Genomic DNA, 27261 nt, shown 5'->3' on the forward strand with positions numbered 1-27261 from the left:
ATAGGGAAGGTGGGAAGGAGTTACAAGCATCTGTGTACCTGTCTGTCAGCTGTTTGTGTGTGTACCCACGAAGTTCCTTGACCCTATGCCTATGGCCCCAACATAAACCGCCCCCCAAAGAGCGTCTAGGCTCTTTAACGAGAAAGTAAAAACAAAATTTGAAAAAAAACATATAAGAAAGATGATTTTCCGAGGTGATTTTCCGCATAAAAAAAAAAAAACAAAAAAAAAGTAATACCTACCTAAAAGTTATAAAACTAAATTACCTACCTAGTAAACCTAACAGGGCGGCTGGGGTGGGACCCACAAGCCAGCCTAATCCTGCAAAGTGGGAAGTCGACACAGCTTAGCCATCGAACGCAGGCATGTGCCAGAGCCCGTCTTGAGTTTGACAACCCGCACGACCCCGTCGGGTCCAGGGTGCAGCTCGAGCACTCGCCCCTTGCGCCATTGTAGAGGTGGCAAGTGGTCCTCCTTAATCAAAACCAAGTCTCCCAGCTGAAGGTTGGGGAGATCTTTGGTCCACTTGCCACGCTGCTGCAGAGTGTGCAAGTACTCCAGCTGCCACCTGCGCCACACGTGCTGAGCAATCTGCTGCACAAGCTGCCATCGCTTCAAGCGTGGCATTGGGATATCCTCGAAGCAGGGCTCGGGTGGCGCCACCAACGGTTGACCGATCAAAAAGTGCCCGGGGGTGAGCGCCTCCAAATCATTTGGGTCATTCGACAGAGCACACAACGGCCTCGAGTCAAGCACCGCCTCTACCCGACAGAACACGGTCATCAGCTCCTCCAAAGTGAGAATCCTATCCCCGATGGCTCGTTTCAGCAGCTGCTTCGCGGACTTCACTGCGGACTCCCATAACCCCCCCATGTGCGGACTATACGGTGGATTCATGTGCCATCTGACACCCTGACCAACCAGAGCAGCGTCTATGTCACTCTGCTTGCTCCGCAAGAAGGTTTCTACCTCCGATAGATGACGCCTAGCCCCCTGAAAGTTCTTCCCACAATCGGAATGGACATCCGACGCCATTCCCCTTCGCGACACAAACCGATGGAATGCTGCCAAGAACGCCTCGGTAGTGAGATCTGTGGTGACCTCTAAATGCATCGCCTTAGTGGCGAAGCAAACGAAGACACACAGATATGCCTTGTGGGACTTCGTATTTCGCAAAGTGGAGGCCTTTACTAGGAAAGGCCCCGCGAAATCAATGCCGACCTTCATGAAGGGACGAATTTGGCCTACACGGTTGGGAGGTAAGTCACCCATGAGCGGCTGCAAAGGTCTAGCCTTCAGGCGGTGACACCGGTGACACATATGTATTCGGTGTCGAACCACACGACGCGCTGAAGGGATCCAGAACCTTTGGCTCAGCACCGAAATCAAGCATGCAGGTCCGGCGTGCATGTGAGTGACGTGGTGGTAGTCGACGATCAGATCGGTCAGACAATGCTTCGAAGGCAAAAGGATGGGATGCTTTGCAGAGAATGGCAAGCCGGAGTGCCGAAGACGTCCACCTACACGAAGAAGACCCTCTGAATCCAAAAATGGACTGAGCTGAGTCAGTCGCTTGAGGGGTTTCTTCTCGCGCAGGGCTGTGATCTCCTCAGAGAAGGAAGACATCTGCGCCAACCTAATCATTCTCAGCAAGGCACCATCAAGCTCCGAAACCGTCAATGGTTCCGGTACGACCAACGGGTCATGTTTGGTCGGATGATTGCGACTTCGAACATTGCGGATGAATCGCAAAACCCAAGCCATTGTTCGCTTGGTTCTTGATAGAGAGCTGTAGCGACCGACAATGAAAGAAGGGTCTACAGCTACTACCTCTTCCTCGCTCGCAATGGTTCCAGTATGCACTTGGGCACTGGACGAGTTCACCGCAATGTTCTCCGGCCAAGTGGAAGGGTCGTCCCGTAACCAAGACGGGGACCACCATAAATCATGCCCGACAATTTCGTCGGGTCGAAGACCTCTACTGGCGCAATCAGCAGGGTTGAGCGCTGATGGAACGTGTCGCCACTCAGTTGAAGGAACGAGACCCTGAATCTGGGAGACCCGATTTCCTTCAAAAACCCCTAACTTATGCGGTGGAGTGTGAATCCAGGCCAAAGCGATGCTGGAGTCACACCACGCAATTGAGTGGTCGACGATCATCTTACTCTGCAACACCGTTAAAACATGATGCATCATGCGAGCCAATAGGAAGGCTCCTGATAACTCGAGGCGCGGTATGGTCATCTTCTGCTTGATGGGTGCCACACGGGACTTGCCCATGAGAAGATGCACCGTCGCCTCACCTGACGCGTCTAGCACGCGTAAATAGAGTACGGCTGAGTACCCAGATTCCGAGGCATCGCTGAAACCCATCAACTCACGGGTTTGAGGTTGATCAGACGATACAAATCTTGTAATCCGGGGCAGCCGTAAATTGACGAAGCCCTCTGCGAAGGAAGCCCACTCAGTAGTGAGTTCTTCGGGCAGAGGTTCATCCCAACCTAAATTGTGTGACCAAAGACCTTGTAAGAAGGCCTTGGCCTTGAAGGTCACAGGAGTTAAGTAACCACAGGGATCGTAGATACGAGCAACATTCGACATAATCTCCCGCTTACTTCTGCATCTCCCGAAGGGTGAAACATGGTAGACGAAGCTGTCCGAGTCCGAATTCCATTCGATCCCCAAGATCTTGAAGATGTTGTCCCCTGATTCCTCGAATCGAAAGGGACACTCCAAATGATCGCTAGGATAGCCATTGAGGACCTCATCACGGTTGCTGGCCCACTTCCGAACAGTGAAACCCCCTTGTGACAACACATCGACCACCTGCTGTTGCAACAGCTTCGCTTCCTCAATGGATCCGCAACCACTGACCACATCATCAACGAAGGTGTCTTCCCGAAGGATACGGGCAACCTCTGGACACTTGACCTCGTTGATGTTGGCTAACTCGTGCAAGACGCGGATCGCTTGATAAGCCGAGCTGGATACGCCATAGGTGACGGTTGTCAGCTCAAACTCCCGGAGGGGCTGGTCCGGTGACTCGCGCCAAAAGATGGTCTGGTACCGACAATCGTCGTCGTGCATGCGCACATTCCGGTACATCTGCTTTATGTCGCAAGTGAACACGACTGCGTATGTGCGAAAGCGCAATATGACGTCCGAAATGTGCTGTTGCAGCTTGGGACCAGGCATCAAAATTTGATTCAGCGAAACACCGGTGGAGCTGGGATGAGACGCATCGAAGACCGCCCTAAGTTTGGTGGTGCTGCTGCTCTCCTTGAGAACCCCGTGATGAGGTATGTAGTACCTTTCGTTACAGCTAGGCGTGGACACAGGCCGCATATGGCCAGTTTCAAGGTAGTCGGCCATGAATGCGCTGTAGAGCTGGTGAAGTGAGATGTTGGGCGCTTGGAGTAGTGAAATGATACACGCGTCGTGTCTAACTGTAGTAAAACTCTCTTTATTCAGTAAAATAGTAACATATTTATATGAAGATTCTGGAATGCGCTATGACGTAAACATGTCAATAAAGTCTAGTTTGGCTATCTATTAAAAAGAAGGTATGCGACTTGTGACGTATGTTGTTTAAATATATTATTACAAATATTTATGGAATGCATTGTACTACGTCACATGCTACACCACCCCCCTAATTTTGAGAAAAAAATATTGCAAATATTTTTGATAATGGTTAACTACGGGAATTTTTTTTTATTCATAACAATAAAATATTCTAGAGATTACGTTTCGGTTAAATATAAGTACTTATTTCTAATGGTCACATGTTTAAATTTTATAACATAGTGGAGCGTTGCACTTGACCTTTGAATAGATTCCTATCTCCAAATATGGATAATGTTTTGATTTAACTTAGGTACAACAGGCAGGATCCAAGCTGAAATATGATACGTTGGAATTTATTGATGATGCGAACAAAATATGTTTTTATTGTAACAATTATTATGAATACCACAATTAAAATAGGTAATTCCAAGTTATACTCATTATGGAAATTAAACATAGATATTTTTATCTAGTGTGTATTTTTGCCATATATTATTATTATTAATTATTAGAACCGCATTGTTGACAACTTATAAAAAAAATACAGTATTACATTAAAGGTTGTCATTACTTTTGTTATATTTTAGGTGTTTAATTACCACCCACTGATATTCTTCAGTAGTTATCATTCACTTAGGTATTTTATATTTTTACGATGACTACACGTAGATATACTACGGCCACGTATGTCTTTCATCAGTCAATAATTGTGTTTTTATATTATTAGTCTTTAAACTTATATCATCGAGGTACTTTCCTCTCTTCACATTAACATATTGCAAGCATGCTTTATTTTATCATCATTTTCTTTAGTGCGTAATATACCTACACTATTCCTTTATTAAGTGTCACAAAATATATCTAATTCCCTTACGAAGAAAGCTCGTTTCAGACATGATCTGGAATTAAGATTGAGTAACAAAATCTGCAGTTTAGGCGAATAATTGCGTCTTATCTCATAAATATGTTTTTTTTTTTCATAATTTAATCATGAAAATAAATGTCAATTCCGGTAAATGGTTTGATTTTCTAAGTATCTATATTATTAAAATCTCAATTTACATACACTTGAATCAATAGTAGTATTTTTCCTTGGCTCTATGAGATTTTTCTCTTGAGCTTTTGTCATAACCGATAGCAAATAAGTATATTTGCATTTTTTTGTTATCACTAGAAATTTCTAGGCGCGGTAACCGTCTACGGGGACGTTGTATTTTACTCATTATTTAAGTATTTATATATTTGCATGTATCATTTACACCATGCGTATTATGCGTGTACGTCTATACTATACTACGCTTATATTTATCGCGTCCATTGCGCGTTGTGCACCTTTGCACTATTATTTAATATTTCTTTACTTTTGTGGAAAATTTCTGCATTTCTACACAGTGGATGCTCGATCACACCATGATCAGAAAGAGAGTCCACCACTCTTTATTGAGTTATGCCTTCATCCTTGTATTTATAATTCTTTAAATATTGATAAATAGTCAATATACATATATTTTCTTGTCTATATTAGTGTAAATGTAAACTGTTTTTACGGTTTTGTAAGCCCCTCGTGATTATTAAATGCTATTAAATATTTTTGTTAATATATTTTTTTGCCGTCGTTGTCGTCAACAATCGTTTCTAAAATATATCTAATTATTAAAATTAATACCTTAAAGATCCAATTAATTTATTTAAAAAAAACATAAGTGAGACTACTAAAAAAAACAATTCATAAATCTATTAAGTAGAATAAAAAAAAAACCTAAAACCTACATTACATTAACGAACTATTTACTTAACTTTCGTCATATTAAGGATGACCAATGGCAAGTTTTCACTTCACTTTTTTACTTTACGCACTGCACTCATCACGTTACACTTTGACGATGACATCACTGCACTGCTCGCATACGTTGTCAACGCATCACGCTGATTCACATCAGCCATCAGACCAGTCTCCCTGCTCCGTCTGTCTCCAGCTCCATCACCAGCCGTCAGCTCCATTTTATTGTACTGCTCCAGACTCCAGGCGCCATCCAATTATGCTATTTATTTATATTAACTTTTATTTTTCACGCACTCCAAAATTATTATTTTTTAAAGGATTTTATTTTAATTTATTTATTCCGACACATAACGCGTACTTTTACGTTCGAGTGCAACCGGCACTGCCGCGACTCGGCAGGCCGGCTGTCGCGGTCGCCATGAGATGTTGGGCGCTTGGAGTAGTGAAATGATACACGCGTCGTGTCTAACTGTAGTAAAACTCTCTTTATTCAGTAAAATAGTAACATATTTATATGAAGATTCTGGAATGCGCTATGACGTAAACATGTCAATAAAGTCTAGTTTGGCTATCTATTAAAAAGAAGGTATGCGACTTGTGACGTATGTTGTTTAAATATATTATTACAAATATTTATGGAATGCATTGTACTACGTCACATGCTACAGAAGCCTGGCGTCTCTCTGTAGCTTGCGCTCTAAGTTAAAGAACCTTTTCAAGGCGTATGTACGGGTATCGCCCAGAGGCATGTGGGTGGATTTGAAGGGAAGTCGCACAATAAACTGTCCCGTCTCGTCCCGAGTGTGTGTCTCCACAAAATGCCTTTCACAAAGAATGTTCTCTGGATCTTGCACGGCGGTGGCTGGAACCTCCTCTACCTCCCAGAACTTGGACAAGGTAGAGTTCAGCTCGTCGGTCGTGCAAGACAGAGACATGAGACTACACACTTGAGAGTTGACTGGCGCTTGCTCCATCAAAATCCACCCAAACACAGATTCATGCGCTGTGGGAAACCCTTCACCCAACTGGTAAGAACCGCCCTTGAACACCTGACTATACAGGTCCACGCCTATGAGGACATCGATGGGACCCGGGGTGGACAGCCTGTCATCTGCAAGCATAAGATGTTGGCACCGCTCCATGACACGTGGAGATACAGAAGCAGTAGGGAGATTACCCGTGATGCGCTTTAAAACTACAGCTGTGGTTACCAACCCAGGAGCTGACCGATCATGACGGGATGTCACTCGGATCTCAATGCTGCCATTGGTCCGCTGAGCAGATGAACCTCCCAAACCATACAAACTGCCAGATGAACTGCGGGGAAGCCGCAGCTTCTGGGCCAAATTCTCCGTAACAATTGATACCTGAGATCCGCTGTCCAACAAGGCTCTCACTATATGTACGTGACCATTACAGTCAAGTACTCCGACCATCGCTGTTCCCAGCAGCATGGTGCTCTGCACCCTACCGTCAGAGACCGTCGAGTTGAGGGATGCAGCCGAGTGCCCGGACACTGCGGGTAGACTTTCAGAGAGCACTTCCATAGATGATGATGATGTGGAAGCTATCGGGGCGATGATGATGATGACTGTGATGGAGACGTTGAAGATGAAGATGATAGTGCAAGATGCAATTTGGTATGGTGGCGACCATTGCACACTGAGCACCTACTTTTTGATGTGCATCTATTTGCAGAGTGAGAGCGCAGACAATTGTAACATAGGCGCTGCTGTGTGACTACCTCCTTACGTTGGCTAGGTGTCATGGCGTTGAATGTGTCGCAGTTATAAATACTATGGCTACCCCTACAGAGCACACATGAAATGTCCATAGCGGCAAGACTTGTTCTGGTTTGTGAAGTCCCCGGAGTCCCCTGGTTGCTTGAACCCCTGGAGCCACCAACAGCCTCCAACACCCTAAGCTGGTTCTCCAAGAAGGCAAGCAAGCAGGAGAATGTGGGTATGGTGCTAGAAGAACCATCGAGGCTAAGCTCAAACCTACTTCTAAGGTCTTGGGTAAGTTTCCTAAGGATGATGTGGAGTAATAAGAAGCTCCAGGACTTCACATCAAAGCCTAAAGCACCGAGAGCCATACTGTTCTCCTTAATAACATTAACAAATTTGCGGAGGTTGACTGCTGAACCCTGTCCCAATGATGTGGACAGTATGGCTTCTAGGTGCTTATCAGCTATAAGCCTCTTATTTTCATAGCGCTCCTTGAGAAGCTGATAAGCAATACTATAGTTTCCGTCGGACAACTGCAGGTGCTTAACTAAGGCGAGAGGTTCCCTATCCAATGCGCCGACCAAGTAATGCATTTTCTGTACACTGGACAGACCCTCATTGTTGTGGATGAGGCTATCGAACAACCCTATGAAGTTGGGCCACTCGGTGTAGACACCCGAGAAACTCGGTAGATTTATTTTGGGTAGTTGAAATTGAGTTGATCTCGGCTCCACCCGAGTACCGCTGCTAGTCGATAAAAATCCCTCTGCTATCACTTTCACGGAATAGACCATCTCACAGAATTTTATATAATTATGGTCAGCCTGTTCCAGCGCGGACTCCTCAACCGACAGACCCTTCAGGCTCGTGTAGGCGTCCCGATATAGGTCACGCATCTCTTTTAAGTCCTCAAAACGGACTCTGAACATTGAAACGCTAGCTGGGTCCGATTTTCCCTGCAAACTACAAGCTAGCTTGTAGATCCCAGCTAGGTACTGCTCTGCAGCCTCCAGCTGGGCCATACACACTTTGGTGGGGTCGGCTGAGGAACCCCTAACCATTTTGCTTTCTGATTTGCTCATTGTTGTTTGTTAATATTTTCGTCTAATAAAATAACCTAAAAGCAGTCCCAGATATTTAAAAGTTACGTGTCAAAACGAAAGTTGGTCTGTGAACCTAATTCTCAGAAGTGATGGGAACTCGACTAACCGATTTATGCCGATTGACCATAGACACCAAGAGAACAGAACAACGTGACGTAACGATGACACGCACAAAACAGCTGACTGAAGACTTCAGTTTCAGTTGTGAAGTTTAGACAGATGGTTGTAAATAAACCGGGATGGACTGAAAATAGGGAATCCGGTTTACGAAGGACCATGAAATGAAGGAGCAAGGGGGAAGTTTGAAGGAAGAAACTGACCTGGCAGGAACGGTTGTCCGGCTGCGCAAATGCGTTTGACCTCTTCGATTTTTTCCACCCGTTCTTCTCCAGGTTGATGTGCTGATGCACCGGTGCGCGGCGTAGAGCTACGTGTGTTGTAGTACGCGGCGAAGTGTGCTTCTATCGCGGATTGAGTGACGGGAGCGTAAGGTGCGTCGACCGACTCGAATCGCGGCGGTGGTAAAAGTGGACGAGGGTCAGTCGTTGAGGTGGCAGATGACAGCTAGTGTTCATCTACCTGCAGTTTCCATTAGGATAGGGAAGGTGGGAAGGAGTTACAAGCATCTGTGTACCTGTCTGTCAGCTGTTTGTGTGTGTACCCACGAAGTTCCTTGACCCTATGCCTATGGCCCCAACACTGACGTAAGTAAAATTTTATTCGATGAGTGTTCCCGTAAATGTCATATTTAGCTTAAAATTTATAGTTTGACAGCATTAAAATTTGAATGTTTACCTTCAGAATATCTACCAATTTGAATTTATTTATGTAAAAGTGTTTTATTTTATAAATCAATTTCCATGTCACTTTCATGTTCACTCTCTGTTTGAACTTGTTCATCATCGTCGTCATCCTCATATTCATCATCGTTTTCATTAACTTCAATTATAAATCTAAGACAAAAACCAAAAAACATTATACCTACTTTGAAGTATAATGTACTAGAGTACGCCAGTCATATTAGTTCAGTGTACACCTATAATATTTTATGTTTAATTTACATTAAATTATAAATAAACAATAACATACCTGTCCAATACATCGTCAAATACTCTATCAGATTTATAATGTTCGTCTTAATTTTTTATGACATGGTCGTCACAATTTCTCCACTTTTCAGGCGAATAATTAGAGAAAAGCAACTCTAAGTCTTTTATCTCTTTATCTAAGTTAGAGTCAATCGATGTTCTTGCGAGCTCGCCTTTCACGTACCGCCACACAAGTTCAATAGGATTTAATTCCAGGTGGTATGGGGGTAGGCGAAGCACGATATGACCATTTTCTTTCAAAATTTCATCAATTTTGTAATTTTGTGTTTTGCTCATTAATTACTTTCATTAAATCACATAAATTTTGGTTGCTTTCCTAGTTACAAGAACTGACAACTGACGCACTGTCATATGGACTCTTCGTCTTTGTTGTTTACTTTTTCGTATCTGACTGCGCAGTACCAACCTTTAGCCGCGTAGCATGACTGATCCGGTACGCTGTTCTACAAGAAGCCCCTATATTGAGACATTATACGATTTGTTGTTTTTAACGTTATTTTGTTGACGAATTATAGATACCTAATAATAATATAATGATAATATTAAAAAGGCCTCAACACTCATCCTAAGACTAATCGTCTCAGGATCAATGATCTCATGTGGGTCGCACTCAAATTATGACAGACTATATAAGACATGTGGCCGCCTCGGCTGCGCGGCCGAGACTGCCGTAACAATGACAAATGCAGTGCACGCGTTGCCCTTCACCGCTGCCCCTCCCGCTACCCGCTGTTGTCTTGGGTACCTCGTCCCCTCCGCGTCTTTCACCCCGCAAGAAGGGTCGCCAAGCAACTTGCCAATCTATAATATATTACTGACTATTGACTTTGTATTCAGCCATTACAACCAACCCCGAAATAATTTTCTTACAAAAACTATATAATATATAAATAATATTTACCTTTTTACCTTCAATTTATAGATATATAATGTAGCCCGACTCACACTTGGCCGGTTTAAATTATAAAATAAATTACGGTTTACTAAATCTTTTAACTAGTGTGAAAGTTTCGGTAATATAAACTTAATTTACTTAGTGTCGTGTGAAAACAATCCATCAGGCAGGTATCGTTTTGATAGGGTCAAGTTCTATTTATATTTTCCCTCTCTGTAATATTTTTCTGCCATTTTTCCTACATAATGTGGCAACGAGGTCAAATTTCAACTACCTACGTTCTGTTTTTCTTGTTTGAACCTTTTTTTATTAGATCCTGTCATTCTTAATAAACTATTGTGTTGTATTGCTTAACTTCAGAGACATTCATTTAATGTTTATTTGACACAAGTTGGCACAACTCAGTATGTTGCTAAGTATTGTATAGCAACTATAGTGGCACACGTATCATGTTGGTATTCTAAGTAAATAAATCTCTCAATTAAAATTGCTGATTTAAATTCCAGGGATTTATTCATCAATTATACGTCATCACCATATACAAATCTTGACAGATATGTCAAAAAATCAAACAACAAATACCTGGTTATGCTCTAACCGACTATGGAGATATTGGCACTTAGGGCCACTTGCAGAAACATATTAATTCTAGATTTAGTGTTAAATCTCGATTTAGTGTCAAATTTTATATGGACTGACATTTCTTAAATCGACATTTGTGAGTAAGTCGGTACAAGTTTTATGTAAGTACATGGATATGTGGTTCATTCTGATAATATTGTGCAGTCATTCGCATGGAAACTGGGCAGACTGCTAGTAATTGTCTATTTGAGCGTAAAAAGGTTGATAAATTAATACTCAAAGCTTATATATTATTTAAATTTTTGGGGTAAAATTCCTTTGCAAGTGAACGTAAATTGTACTCCTTTGGAGATTTCTATAAAAAACTAAGGGATAATAAAACTGCCATTTAGAATAAAACATTTAGGCCTTGTTTCACAATGTCTGGTTAGTGGCTACTTGTGAACTAAAATACATGCTGTCACTGTTAAAAAAAATAAAACAGAGAGTGACAGCATGAACATATTTTATCTCACAGGTAGCCAACTAACCAGACATTGTGAAACAGGGCCTTAGTGTAGGACTGCCTTAAGAAAGTTACACAGATAGATTAGCTCTAAACTCCTATTTTAGTGCTATTTCAAATGTATATGTTTATTATTGTATAAGTATCTACCATAGAACAACGGGGACTCGGGTGTACCCTCGGGAAGCGTCATAGCGATCTTTCTTGATACAAAAAAGTCTGCCAATTTTTGCGGGGGGAAATTTTACCGTTTACCATGTTTATGTCTCATGGGACATATCATTATGAGTTTTAATTCCCAGCAATAAGGGTTACGTGAAGTGACATTTAATAATGAACACAGTGTCTTCATTTTTCTTGCCAATGAATGTAACAATTATCGATAAGTGTTATCGATGAATTCAAGAACATGGGTTAGAAATACTAATTTCAAATTAATTAGGTATAGTTAAATTTAATTAGGAATGATTAATAAATGAATTCACCCGCTTTTCGCTGTACATTTATACTCACGTGATAGGTCGCGAGCCGTATCGCCGTTTTTGAATGAGTACAATGCACTGAAGTTGTCGAGTAAGTGGGCAACCCGACGGTCAGATGCTTTCAAGCCGCCCCTTCGGGCGGCCTCTAAATAGGCTTAACGACTGCTGCCGAAGCAGCAACCAGGACCCACGGCTTAACGTCCCGTCCGAAGCACGGAAGCGCCCAGAAAATAACCATTTGAAATCGGTAACTCATGCTGTACCTACCAATGGCTGACCGTGTCAGTTGTTGCTTAACCTCAGTGATCAGTTACGATTACTGAAGCCAATTCGACTACGGACGCTTCCCAACTATGACCTTTTTTGTCGATTAATACATATCTACATACCGGTACATCACAATTGCATTTTTTTGACATTGGTTGCTAGGAAACAGCTAATAACAATAAACCATGACCAAATCTGTGATCAAATCTGGAATCCGGATATTCAATGAATTGAAGCTGTCATTTTAGTATGTAAACAAATCATTTTCTATAAAACGAACGCTTTGCCAACTAGATTGAGTCTAGTGAAAATTGAGACTGCAACTAGTTTTTATAAATCGGTGGGCCTTTCTGGCCTACCACCCCGCCAGAGGGGAACGTCTGCCTATTTCGTCTCCAGACCATTCATACTCAATTGTATCTACCCATAAAATTATATAAAATAGATAAAAAACAAAAGTTCTCTATAAAATATGTTTTTATGTCAGCGCTAATGTTGTCTTTGCGAAGTTCATTACTTAGATTTCCCGGTGGAATATTGTGCAGGTGCTAGGTACGTCCTTACAATATATATATATTAAAAAATGAAAAAGTAGAACTGTTCAGTTTTTATTTATATACTATGAGTCGTTTTTTTCATCCGTAGGTAACTGGTAAATTACTAATTACTTATTGGTAAATAATCGTAGCAATTAGTTAAAAACAAACAAAATTAATTATAAGTATACTTACCTATAACTATTTTATTATGTACTATTCAGAATGCTTTGAACGTGACTTATGATTATAGCTTGTTCTACACTCACTTATAAAATTCCACTTATAAAATGCAAAGATCAAATGGTCCCAATTTTTTTTAAACATTGAATAGGATTTTTGATCTGATGCGCCGTAAAATGTGCAGAAATATTGCAAAAGGTGTCATTAGGTTAGTTTTTTCCGTTTAGAAGTAATTTGGTGATTTTCTCAATGGAACTTTTTCATTGCCCGTGAGTGTATAATCTACTCATCTGTAACATTTATTCAAATCCAAAACACTCAGTTAGTCAAGGAAGGTTAAGAATAACATTTTATTATCTAAGTGCTACCCATATAACATCCGCATATAAATGTATAAATAAATTATGTAAGAGCAAATTGTAGCTAAAAGCAACGTAATGTGACCTTTCCTAAGTAGATATGTTAATGTTCATTTAGTGGGTAACCGCAGGAACGACGGGGGGTGAAAAAGGCTGCCCATGACGGTAAAGTAAGGTAATAATTAGGATCCAAATTACTATGGAAGTCAAAAGAGTTCTGATTTTCTTCTTAGTGTGTGGGCAGATACAAATATTTTAGCTGGACTATTATTTTTCACCATAACTAAAGATGGTGAATGTATTAGCCAGTCGTTTAAAGCTCAGGATGCGCCAAATGTATTATCGGTGCATTATACAGAGTGTTACAAACGTGGTATGCCCGACACTGGGGTGACTCCGGGGGTCATTTTGAACGGCTTTTGTTCTACAAGTTATTGAAATTCGGGAAATTGTACGACAGTATATTTTCATAGCCTTAAGACCTAAAGCCTTAAATCAACTGATATACGTACTCGAATAAAATGGTTTGTACAAGGTAAATACCAATTTATATTTAGGGTGTCTTGCACAACAAAGTTAAATAAAATTAAATAGTTTGTCTCTTGCTCTGACAGTATAATGTCAGAGCAAGAGGTCATAGATTTAATTTTATTTAACTTTGTTGTGCAAGAGGCCCTTAGTATGACACGCGCGAACCTAATGGCTTTTCTTCTGAAGCATGAAACCACTCCTCCATTAGAAGTAAGTTCGAGAACTAAACGTTTCATTAGGTTTAGGAACTTCGATTCGTACTCCGAGTACTTACCTACTGTTTATTTGTACACCAAGAAATAATTAACTATTTTTAAACAAAAAATAATTAAAGTACAAAAGGCGGTCTTATCGCTTATAGCGATCGCTTCTAGATAACCATAGGATGGATGGACTAAAAGAGGATGTACCTATGTGGATTAACCACTTTTGTACCTTGTCAACAAAAATATATTGATAAAAAAAAAACAACCAATGATACTGTCTGTTTTAGAATTGATAGTACTTGGAGTAGGTACTGAGGTATAGCCGTGTTTATAGCGATGACTGTCATGTCATTGTCAACTACATCGACCATTTAACTTTAACTATTATAAACGTCAAATCCCTTGACGAGAGAGATCAATCTTCAAGAGATTTGACGTTTGTAATAGTTAAAGTAAAATGGTGCAACCCACCCTAAATCTAGATTTAATTTGTTGGTGCAAGAGGTCTTTACTAAGGGCCTCTTGCACAACAAAGTTAAATAAAATTAAATCTATGACCTCTTGCTCTGACATTATACTGTCAGAGCAAGAGACAAACTATTTAATTTTATTTAACTTTGTTGTGCAAGACACCCTAAATATAAATTGGTATTTACCTTGTACAAACCATTTTATTCGAGTACGTATATCAGTTGATTTAAGGCTTTAGGTCTTAAGGCTATGAAAATATACTGTCGTACAATTTCCCGAATTTCAATAACTTGTAGAACAAAAGCCGTTCAAAATGACCCCCGGAGTCACCCCAGTGTCGGGCATACCACGTTTGTAACACTCTGTATAATGCACCGATAATACATTTGGCGCATCCTGAGCTTTAAACGACTGGCTAATACATTCACCATCTTTAGTTATGGTGAAAAATAATAGTCCAGCTAAAATATTTGTATCTGCCCACACACTAAGAAGAAAATCAGAACTCTTTTGACTTCCATAGTAATTTGGATCCTAATTATTACCTTACTTTACCGTCATGGGCAGCCTTTTTCACCCCCCGTCGTTCCTGCGGTTACCCACTAAATGAACATTAACATATCTACTTAGGAAAGGTCACATTACGTTGCTTTTAGCTACAATTTGCTCTTACATAATTTATTTATACATTTATATGCGGATGTTATATGGGTAGCACTTAGATAATAAAATGTTATTCTTAACCTTCCTTGACTAACTGAGTGTTTTGGATTTGAATAAATGTTACAGATGAGTAGATTATACACTCACGGGCAATGAAAAAGTTCCATTGAGAAAATCACCAAATTACTTCTAAACGGAAAAAACTAACCTAATGACACCTTTTGCAATATTTCTGCACATTTTACGGCGCATCAGATCAAAAATCCTATTCAATGTTTAAAAAAAATTGGGACCATTTGATCTTTGCATTTTATAAGTGGAATTTTATAAGTGAGTGTAGAACAAGCTATAATCATAAGTCACGTTCAAAGCATTCTGAATAGTACATAATAAAATAGTTATAGGTAAGTATACTTATAATTAATTTTGTTTGTTTTTAACTAATTGCTACGATTATTTACCAATAAGTAATTAGTAATTTACCAGTTACCTACGGATGAAAAAAACGACTCATAGTATATAAATAAAAACTGAACAGTTCTACTTTTTCATTTTTTAATATATATATATTGTAAGGACGTACCTAGCACCTGCACAATATTCCACCGGGAAATCTAAGTAATGAACTTCGCAAAGACAACATTAGCGCTGACATAAAAACATATTTTATAGAGAACTTTTGTTTTTTATCTATTTTATATAATTTTATGGGTAGATACAATTGAGTATGAATGGTCTGGAGACGAAATAGGCAGACGTTCCCCTCTGGCGGGGTGGTAGGCCAGAAAGGCCCACCGATTTATAAAAACTAGTTGCAGTCTCAATTTTCACTAGACTCAATCTAGTTGGCAAAGCGTTCGTTTTATAGAAAATGATTTGTTTACATACTAAAATGACAGCTTCAATTCATTGAATATCCGGATTCCAGATTTGATCACAGATTTGGTCATGGTTTATTGTTATTAGCTGTTTCCTAGCAACCAATGTCAAAAAAATGCAATTGTGATGTACCGGTATGTAGATATGTATTAATCGACAAAAAAGGTCATAGTTGGGAAGCGTCCGTAGTCGAATTGGCTTCAGTAATCGTAACTGATCACTGAGGTTAAGCAACAACTGACACGGTCAGCCATTGGTAGGTACAGCATGAGTTACCGATTTCAAATGGTTATTTTCTGGGCGCTTCCGTGCTTCGGACGGGACGTTAAGCCGTGGGTCCTGGTTGCTGCTTCGGCAGCAGTCGTTAAGCCTATTTAGAGGCCGCCCGAAGGGGCGGCTTGAAAGCATCTGACCGTCGGGTTGCCCACTTACTCGACAACTTCAGTGCATTGTACTCATTCAAAAACGGCGATACGGCTCGCGACCTATCACGTGAGTATAAATGTACAGCGAAAAGCGGGTGAATTCATTTATTAATCATTCCTAATTAAATTTAACTATACCTAATTAATTTGAAATTAGTATTTCTAACCCATGTTCTTGAATTCATCGATAACACTTATCGATAATTGTTACATTCATTGGCAAGAAAAATGAAGACACTGTGTTCATTATTAAATGTCACTTCACGTAACCCTTATTGCTGGGAATTAAAACTCATAATGATATGTCCCATGAGACATAAACATGGTAAACGGTAAAATTTCCCCCCGCAAAAATTGGCAGACTTTTTTGTATCAAGAAAGATCGCTATGACGCTTCCCGAGGGTACACCCGAGTCCCCGTTGTTCTATGGTAGATACTTATACAATAATAAACATATACATTTGAAATAGCACTAAAATAGGAGTTTAGAGCTAATCTATCTGTGTAACTTTCTTAAGGCAGTCCTACACTAAGGCCCTGTTTCACAATGTCTGGTTAGTTGGCTACCTGTGAGATAAAATATGTTCATGCTGTCACTCTCTGTTTTATTTTTTTTAACAGTGACAGCATGTATTTTAGTTCACAAGTAGCCACTAACCAGACATTGTGAAACAAGGCCTAAATGTTTTATTCTAAATGGCAGTTTTATTATCCCTTAGTTTTTTATAGAAATCTCCAAAGGAGTACAATTTACGTTCACTTGCAAAGGTTTCGTTTACTGACCACACTATGAATGTATTTAATGCGGCCTTTAATAAAAGATGAGTAGATCTTTTTAACCACCGACGCATAAAGAGGCGTGTATGTGTGTATCTGTCTGTGATAGCGTAGCCCGCAATCGGATAAATATTTTTCTTCGAATTTTCAAAATGAGAAAAACTATCAATAATCTTTGGACACATATTGGACACAAAGAAACAAACTCTTTGATAATGTTGGCCGTGGAAAATTAATTTCAGTACTGGTAAAAACAGTTTGGCTTACATCCAGGCGGGGTTGGTTAGTGGGTGCCGATAAATCTGCTGGTTTTTAGCAAAAAGTGCTCCTCCCAACTAGCTGGAATGGGAAGACCGACTTTGCGTGCGACTATACTTAGGTTAAGGGTCACTTTTACCAAACGCTAAACGTATTTAAAATTGAATTTAAATCAAATTTTAAACACATTTTGTACAAACTGGCAGACTTTGGACAGGCTACGTTTAGCATTTGGTGAAATTCCATCTAAATGTATAAAAATACCCTCGCTGAATTAACTAAAATATAAAATATTTTTAATTTTATGAGATGTAGATGTGAATAAAAATATATCAGTAAAAATTAAAACCACTTAAAATAACAATCTGAATTCATAAAAATCAAGAAATACCTTGCATTGTATGAAATAATAAAATATTAATAAATTTATATTGATAATGTTTGCTACCTCAAATAATGAAGCGACTGCCGACCACGACATATTATATACATTTCTCCCGTACGATATTGACATTACTCATTAAATAATTGTTTTTAGTTTAAATTTACAGTTAAATACCAGCCGTTTCCGCAATTGCCTCTCTCTGTAACTTTAACCGCAGCGCCGCCACCTCACCGAGTTCTTGGTATACTGCAACTATGTTTTTGTTTTCATGACCTCAAACTACTCCTACAGCGAAGGCTTTCACTCGTAACACTCTGCCCCTGTAGCACAGGGCGCTATTAAGACGTGACAAGAGTTCTCCGTCGCGCTCGCTCTTGAGGTTGCGCGATATGAGTGAGCGCGATGCAAAACTCTTGCCACGTCTTAAATGCGCCCCGTACTAGCCCTTCTGGTGTATGTTAGTTATTCCGTTCTTCAGTCAAACATTATGGTCTACCAATTGAATATAGGATTAGTCTAGGCATATTTACTTACTTGTAGTGTGGATTAGACATTGTACGCAAACGAAAAAGTTGTCATAAATGTCTATGATGATATTAAGTAAACTCCAAGATTTATTTACTTATTTATTTATCTTCTTACTTGTGTGTTTTTCTACTTGTAGTAAGAGAATAAAGCATTATTTATACTAAGACTTATACCTGTCTATGTCCAAGTGTCCACTACACATAGGCCTAATTTGTGTTTATAACGATGTATAGGTACATATAGTATGTATAGGTACCTGGTCTATCGGTGATTTATTATTAGAGATTTTCTTTGTGTTATTCTCTCGTACGCATTTTCTTGCCAACATGTCATGTTATTTATTGCCTAATTAATCTTATTATCGGTTGTGGATTGTGAAGATATGTCTAGAAAATTCCAACAATATAAGAAATAACCTGTTATATTTTTGTTACTCTCTACCATGACACCTTATACTGAACTAGCTGTTCCCGCAAGCTTCGCTTCGCCTTAAAAAAAATCCCGTGGGAATTCCGGGAATTTCTTAAGGCGCCTATGTTCATTCTCAGGGTCTAGACCATATGTATACCAAATTTCATTCAAATCCGTTCAGTAGAGTAACAGACAGACATACAGAGTTACTTTCGAATTTATAATATACCTATTTCACGATACAATCGTGTTAAATGGAAGCATTTATTTTAAAACAAAAAAAAGTAGGTAAGTCGTTGTACAGACTATCGAGCTAAGAGCTCTCTTCCTGCAATCCCGGCTGTCGACCCGGAACTACACTTTGTAGGTAACTCTTTTAGAATTTATTACGCAACTATTTACACTTTGTACTCTGCCGATAGGTTACGTAAGATACGATTGCTGCTACGATTAATGATTCTCACAAAATAGATGCAGAAGGCCTAGCACGGGGTCCAAAACGTGAAAAAAGTTTTTCATCGCGCTCACTTACATCGCGCGGCCTTGATGCGAGTGTGGCGGAGCACTTTCGTCACGTCTTGACGTGCTTGTCTTGCGCCCCGTGCTAGGCTAGCAGGTTTGATTAAATCATGTTACATGTACCTATAACCTTTTAATGGTAAGCTCACCCTAAGCGTGAGATTTTAGTAGTTAATTAGTCGTTGTTTTTATTTTAAATTAAATAAAGTACCTTTACAACACCCACAGAAATTATTTTAGCTTTCTACCAAAAAAATCTTTATGGCAATAAGCCCGCCTTTGTATACGTCTTATATGTTTTAAATTTGTAATCTGTTTTGGATATTGTTTGTTTGTATGTGACAATAAAGCGTTTATAAATAAATAAATAAAAATACGTTATTTTATGTGGCTGTCTAGCTCTGTCTAGGTATTTTCTTTTTTTTAAACCAAAATTTGTTAGAGATTTTTGCTATTAAATGGAAAGTGGTTATAATGTCCATCCACGTCCTGTATAGACCTGTTGTACCGATTCCCACTGCAAATAATTTTGTTTGTAACAGGCACTCGCATAGAGGGAATTTTATAATTGGTCACACTCGGCATGTGGACGTCCCAAGTGGCTTAAATTTAATTGGTCCGGGGAAATTTTATAATGTAGATTTATGAGGAGGTACTTTGTAAAATATATTATAATTATAGTAATAGAGCCGAGGGCAAGTGAATGAAACCATAGATAAAATTTTAGTTCAATTTCTCTCAGATACTCACACCAAATATTTACGTTTCTCCCACAATGCACATTACTCCTCTTAGCTCTAGTTAGTATCTCCTTCCACTTTGGTTTAATTTCTCATTTTTTTCTATGCGGTCACAGCTGCATATACACATACCTACAGGTTTATGGATTGTCCAACATTAGGCGAGTCACAAAAATAGAACTAGATACCTAAATCGAATCTAAAAACTGTCAAAGAACTTTATTACATTTTGGATAGCCGCGTTGAATAACGTGTGGCATCGAATACATTCCGGTTTTTATTCAGCCACATTCAATCAGGCTATTCGATAAACCGCCGCATTTCAAAACGGCCATATTTTTGATAACTGATAGTCCTGATGTAATCTGCTGTGTTATGTGTTGGTTTGCTTGTACTTTTGACATTAATATAAAGTTTTGTTTGATCAAGGTTTTCTTACCTTAATTTTACGTCAGGTCTTCAAACTCCCTATAAACATCAAAAGAAAAACACAATTTTTTTAAAAAGTAGCCTACTTTTGATTTAAAACACTGAAAACCAAAGCTGAATATGCGTAGCCATAACTTAACATCAAACGCAAACGATTGTGCCAACATAAATTATGCCTGTTACTATTTCCATAAATTTTCGAATAGAATGATGAATGCTGACCAGCAAATGAGATAATGGGTGTTAGGGGCAACATGCCAGGTGCTGAGTGCCCGTAGATACGGAGCCCCCATCAGCGACCTGACTCACGCCCCGACTTGCCGTGTGATGAACGAGTGCAGTAACGACCTGGTAGTATAGTCTAAAGTAAAGAAAAGTGACCCCGCTCAGTCACTCTGGGAGGGGTCAGCTTTCTTTGCCCTAGACCTAGACTATCCTCGTCTAAAGGAGAATCAAGGTGCAGTTTTTTTTTTGAAATCCGGCCTCCATGGATATAATAATATAATATCTCACCGATTGTACTTTTAGTCACAACACACAGATCAGAGAAATATACAGGGTTATTGGTAAGTAGACCTGATCCTTTCAGGAGGTGATAGAGGAAGGCATTTCCAGTCGATTATACCCTATAATGCATTATCCGAAACTTAACCATTTCTAAGATATTTAATATTTAAAGATTTTTTGAATTTTTGCCAAAATTTCATGTTTAAAACCGAAAATAAAAAAAACTAGCCATATTTCAATACTTTTTTTGTTTGTTTTGCATTAGTAACATCTTATTAAACTTATTAAAATAATCAAATGTGCATTATTCGACTTAAATTAGACACAATACCTCAAAATAGATAAACATTTTAAAAAAATATTTAAAACCTAAAAACAAATAAGTTAAATTAAAAAAGAATTTCATATAACAATTTTTTGTGCACTTCAGCTTAAAAACATATTCAACTTATAAGCTTTCAAATGAGATATTTCAATATCAAATCGATTTAGGTATCACCAAGATATGGCCAAAACAATCAGAGAAGGCGGACAAAATTCAACAGAAAAACTAACAAAATCAGCGCAATTTAAAGGTAAAAAGTGTGATGGTTTTCAGTCCTGTTCACTTTAGTATGGAAACCCCTGTTGAGTTTTGTCCGCCTTCTCTGATTGTTTTGGCCATATTTTGGTGATACCTAAATCGATTTGATATTGAAATATCTTATTTGAAAGCTTATAAGTTGACAATGTTTTTAAACTGAAGTGCACAAAAAATTGTTATATGAAATTCTTTTTTAATTTAACTTATTTGTTTTTAGGTTTTGAATATTTTTTTAAAATGTTTATCTATATTGAGGTATTTTGTCTAATTTAAGTCGAATATTGCACATTTGATTATTTTAATTAGTTTATTAAGATGTTACTAATGCTAAACAAACAAAAAATGTATTGAAATATGGCTAGTTTTTCTTATTTTCGGTTTCAAACATGAAATTTTGGTAAAAATTCCAAAAATCTTTAAATATTAAATATCGTAGAAATGGTTAAGTTTCGGATAATGCATTATAGGGTACAATCGACTGGAAATGCCTTCCTCTATAACCTCCTGATAGGATCAGGTCTACTTGCAAATAACCCTGTATATTACTAGCTGTTCCCGCGCGCTTCGCTTCGCCTTAAAAAGTTTTCCCGTGGGAATTCCGGGATAAAAAATAGCCTATGTTCTCTCCCAGGGTCTAGACCGCATGTATACCAATCTTCATTCTATTCCGTTCAGTAGTTTTGGCGTGAAAGAGTAACAGACAGACAGACAGACACAGTCACTTTCGCATTTATAATATTAGTTAGGATTATAGATGTGATGTTCGTCTCTATCTACAAGTTTTGTTTATGTAAAATATTTTTTTTGTACAAATTCCATGAATTTTAAATACTTACAAAATTGTCTCATAATCATGATCTGAGTCAGTCTTTCCGGTTTGCAACCGCCTGTTTATCATACACGTGAATTGCGCTAATAAATAATAATTTATGGGTGGACAAAACCTGTCCAAACAATTGCGTTCGCCGTGTATAAACATCAATAAAATGAAATCCTAGGAATTACATGACAAATAAATATAACACCTATAATGTGTCTTCAGAGTTCTCATGAAAGGAGTCCCCTCGAGTGACGTATCACATTATGTTCTTTATTAAAATTTACAACTTGTGCACCGAGTCAGTTTAGTAATAATTGATTGATAAAGAGGCTAACGAACATAAATTGTTCCCATTATTAAAATAACAATCTTATACACAAGTTGAAGTTTTACCCGACTAGTGCATTGTTTGTTGTTTATCTCAATCGGTGTTGAAAACTTAAAATGAAAATATTTTTCAAGAACCTGGAATACTGCCGCTATATTTGAACTCATAATTCTTTTGCTGACAAAAAGGATCGCTCTATTTTCAGAATAAATGAGGTAAAAACGCAATTTGTTTGTATTTGTGGTCTTATAATTCGAACATTATTTATACTTTCAGCTTTCATCGTTGTATTCATTTAAATTATTTCCATTTCCAACAGACAATAATAGTGCGACTATATATTTTTTTATTTGCTAAGCCAGCGGTCATGTGTATAAAAAATGGCATAATGGATCTTCTGGGGGTCGCAAAAGTGGTAGTATAAACCTAAAGGGGTTGATTCAGGGGAGCTTTCTAAACAAATTTTGATCTGCAACAGAACTTATACTTACCTAGAAAGTGAAATAATTGTGTAATTTTTTTCTTTATTTACAACTAGGTTTTTTAATAAATGCATACTCGCGATCAAGCATGAATGGTTTTAAAATAAAACAACGCTACATACTGACACCAACTGTATAAATCCTGAATGAAAAGTTAGACAGAGCCTTCTCTGTAGTTAAATCTCATAAATAAGAGAACAAATATAAGGGACCATATAAAATAATTTAGTTTAACTTCTGTAATGATACAATCGACATATTTCTTCTCAGGTTCGCCGGAGCCCCATCCCCACCACGACCTTCGACCAGAAAGTGGACCTGGCGTGTCTTTCGTCAATAATTTCCGTCTCACAGTATCCTCGTCGGAATCTACTAATCTACTGTCCTCTTTTGCAGTAGAGGTAGGTGATTCATCCAATTCGTTCAGTTGTGGCCATAATGTAGTGGAACTATGTATAAATTTTATAGGAACATACACGTTGTATTTTTTTACCTCATTCTCTTCGTCGGATGTGGTGGGGTGTGATTGCACCTTTCTTCCAAGAATATCTTCACTTTTGGTTGGTGAATATCGTGGTGTACTTAAGAAAGTTTCTGCTTTGGTATCATAATCTTCTGTGCTAGTTTCCGGAAAAAATAATTGAATCTTCATTGTTTTATACGGTAATTCTGTAGTCGTTGCAAGATTTTGTGTCGTTGTAGGAAATAAAGAATATTGACTCAATGTGTAGTCTTTTCCAGTTGTAGATGTGAGAGTACTAATTGGTAAGTTTAAATTATATTGATTAGACAATCGGTGGTGTTCAATATTTGTAGCACTACTTTTCTGGTGCTCTTCGCTATCATTTATTGATAATAAATTGGGTCTTTGAGTTGTAATTTGGTCAAGATAGTCACTTTTTATGGAAATACCTAATCGAGTGGAAATATCATGTTCATTCTTTTTTGAGTTATTCGTAAAATATACTTCCCTTTCATAGCCTATTGGATTTTTAACCATGCCGTTGTAGTTTACTTTATTTTTCAATATTTTCTCCTTTTCAGTAGTAACAATTTCCTTCAATGACATATTAGTTTTCATTGATTGAGTTGTTTGTGTGCTTGTAGAACTAGATGTATGAGCATCGTGTCTCACAGGATGAACGTAGATTTCTGTCTCTACACTTGGAATGTTAATGGTTCTTGTAGTCCTTAATATTTTAGAAACTAGGCTATCTTCATTTGTTAACTTCCCAGTAGGTAACACTTTTTTGAAAACATGATTAGAGTTTTGGCGATTTTCTTCGTCCCTTGATTCTTCAACAATATTTTCATATTCTCTTAATGTAGTATGTGCTGAATGACTTGGTATTGGCTTGGAAAACTTTTCAAAGTTTTTAACTATTTCAGTATGTAATGGTTTGTTTGAAATTTCATATTCCAACACGTCGTCGTCGAAAGCGACGGTTACATATTTATGACTGTTGGATTTGCTAGAAATTGTATTTTCTACAAAAATAGCTAAGAAGTAAAATAAAGTAATAACAAAATAATTTATCATTTTAAAAGATAACCTATCAATAATCCAATCATAAATTTTGAAAAGTAATACTTTGTCAAACTCTGTATAATAACTTTATCAAAATACCATTCTGACATTTCCACAGAACAAAAAAAAGCTCTAGCACTGACTCAGTACGAGTGACCAAAGAACATAAAGCACCAAAGCACCCCATTCACTTCAAGTACAATACCGCGAGCCGAGCCCCGAGCCGTACCATCCGTGGACAAATCCGTCATCACTCACACTACACGAGCCCCGAGTTGCAGTCCAGTCGATTGTGAACTTTGTTGAGCCTTGCACAAGGAACATATTCGTACTTCTACATATTCGGACTTGTCGCCAGCGACAAATCCGCGGATTGGCACGCCCATAAATGGGGGCCTTAATATTTATATCGGGTGATTCACTTGCGAGTAGAACAGCCACGCCGCGCCGTTAGAATAATAACGGGCTATCTCAATAATATAACGTTAAGTAAGTACATATTCAGAACCTATATAAGACATCAAGGTTCATCGATCAGGACTTAAGTAAGTCCATGCATTGGTTTATTGAAATGAGTAACTGGCATTCCCTTTTATTTACTTATAGCCGAAAATATAAAATGTACAAAAAGACTTCCTACTAAAAGCATTTCCCGGTACATACGCAGGCGTAAACCTTTTATAAAGTAGAGCAATTAACAGGTTTTCCACTCAACACCAACTATGCCACCCGTACTCGACAAAATGTAGAATTTAATATTAAAATACACAAAGTAAGTATTCGAGCGCATTTATTGAGAGCTCTTCTATAGCTAATGCACCCTTGGCTCCTTTGTAACCCAATTAAGCCTGCCACTCTTAAAGATGCCTTAACATAAGTAGGGAAGTACTTATGTAGGTATAGAGGGCCGCTGAAAAGTTCATAAAACAACCAACTCTGAACAACTTTGGACTGCATAATTGTTTTTTTGTCTAAGGGGTATGAGGAAGTCGGCAGAACAGACAACATCTACATACATACATACGTATGCTCATGACTTTCCCCCGAAGGAGTAGTCAATAATAACTGGCAAGCTAGGTAGTCATCCGCGTTTCGCTGTACATTAAAGACAAATTTTGTACTTACGTGATAGGTCACGACCCGTATCGCTGTTTTTGAATGAGTAAATTGCATTTTGGGTACTTACAAATAGATGTGCTGGTTTCTTCACCGTAAGAGTAAGTGGTACAATTGTAGCCGCACTATATAAAAAAATAATATTATAGATCACAGCAAAATAATTATGTACCGTCGTAACCGTAAATAATATCAGTAACAAAATCAATTTGATATTTCAACGCTTGGATCCACGCTACGGTTCGTGACAGCTATTGTTTGTGTGAGATCAATGTAGTGTGGATACCAGTGGGCATTGTGAGAATCTGTCTTATTTATACTGGCTTTATAGCTGTATCACGGATGCCTACGCTTATATTATGTATGTAGTGTAGGTCCTAGTAATTTATGTATAGGTATGTAAGTTTAATTATAGAAGCTGACAAAGCCAACCTTGCAACTACAACAAAAAAAAATATTTAAACTTATTTCTATGTTAATTACCTTTAATTTTAAATCTGTCGCAAACACGTCAATGTAGCAAACTCGTACTTTTGTACCCGTTTAAATCTGTATTTTTCAAATGCAAGGTTTATACAATGTACAATTATTTCACTTATTGCACAACACATAAACCTTTACACGGCTTAATGTTTTCCGTAAAAAAAAACTGTACATTTATCTGAAACAAATGAACGAAAAACTATTTAAACATTGGATTAATATTGATACCACTCGCAATTGCTGCTGTCAAGTAGTTAACTCGAGGTGAAGTGCGAAAATATAAATTTTATCGCACAGTTTTCATGCAAAATATTACTGTTGAAACTTTTATTGAACGTTAAGTTAATTTGCTTGTGGTTAATATTTTTGAATGCATTAAAATAATAACGGAAAGTAGTTTTGTCAAACCAATTTATTCGTTAATTAAGTATACAGTTTAAATGTATTCCCGTTATTTATTACTGAACGCATTGAATCGTATCTTTCACAATTTCGTAATATTGAAATTGAAAATAGCATTTATAATTTTCTTACCTAAAATATGTATAAAATCTAATGATTTATAAAGCTCCCAATAAGTAATCACCTATACACATAAATTAAGATCAACGAATACGAAGAAACCAAAACTATCCAAATAATATAGGGCAACAGTCCTGCCAGTCGAAAAAATTGCCTGCTTAGATATTTTACTAGGCTTCAGTGTTCATTCTAAACAATTCTTGCTCAAGGACTTTCGGAAATTCGGGTAAAAAAATCAAATCAAATCAAATTTCTTTATTTCACCAATTTTTATAGTACAGATTTAGTTTGAGTTCTGACTTCCGAACTAGAATTTATCTGTATGTCAGAAGTCAGTCAAAAAATACCTTAGGATACATTCATAGGTGTGACGCAACCTGATCAGTCAATTATTGAAAACTAAGATTAGGTCACATGGGGACAAAAGCTTGCTACCTGTAGTAGGTACCTGTATATGTTGAAAATCAGGATGAAATTTAAAAATATATGCTTCTTTTCTTTCATCATTTCTTTCATCATTTCTTCTCCTTAGTGATAGATACTTTGTGAAATGGTGGTAGACTAATGATGA

The 27261-nt window shown here is 38.1% G+C and overlaps 2 protein-coding genes across 2 annotated transcripts; both read right to left on the reverse strand.

Annotated features, from left to right (window-relative positions):
* Positions 1-315: 315 nt before the first annotated feature.
* LOC125490426 lies at positions 316-3372 on the reverse strand. The gene has a single exon (XM_048629612.1). The coding sequence runs from the start codon at positions 3370-3372 to the stop codon at positions 316-318; it is 3057 nt and encodes a 1018-aa protein (XP_048485569.1).
* Positions 3373-6012: 2640 nt separating this feature from the next.
* Positions 6013-8138, reverse strand: LOC125490427. Its single transcript, XM_048629613.1, has 2 exons — positions 7103-8138; positions 6013-6941 (listed from the first exon to the last, which is right to left on the reverse strand). Exons 1-2 carry the CDS (start codon positions 8136-8138, stop codon positions 6013-6015), a joined length of 1965 nt encoding a protein of 654 aa, XP_048485570.1.
* Between the last annotated feature and the right edge of the window lie 19123 nt (positions 8139-27261).

The sequence above is a fragment of the Plutella xylostella genome, chromosome 23 (genome assembly GCF_932276165.1).
Source record: "Plutella xylostella chromosome 23, ilPluXylo3.1, whole genome shotgun sequence".
NCBI lineage: Eukaryota > Metazoa > Arthropoda > Insecta > Lepidoptera > Plutellidae > Plutella > Plutella xylostella.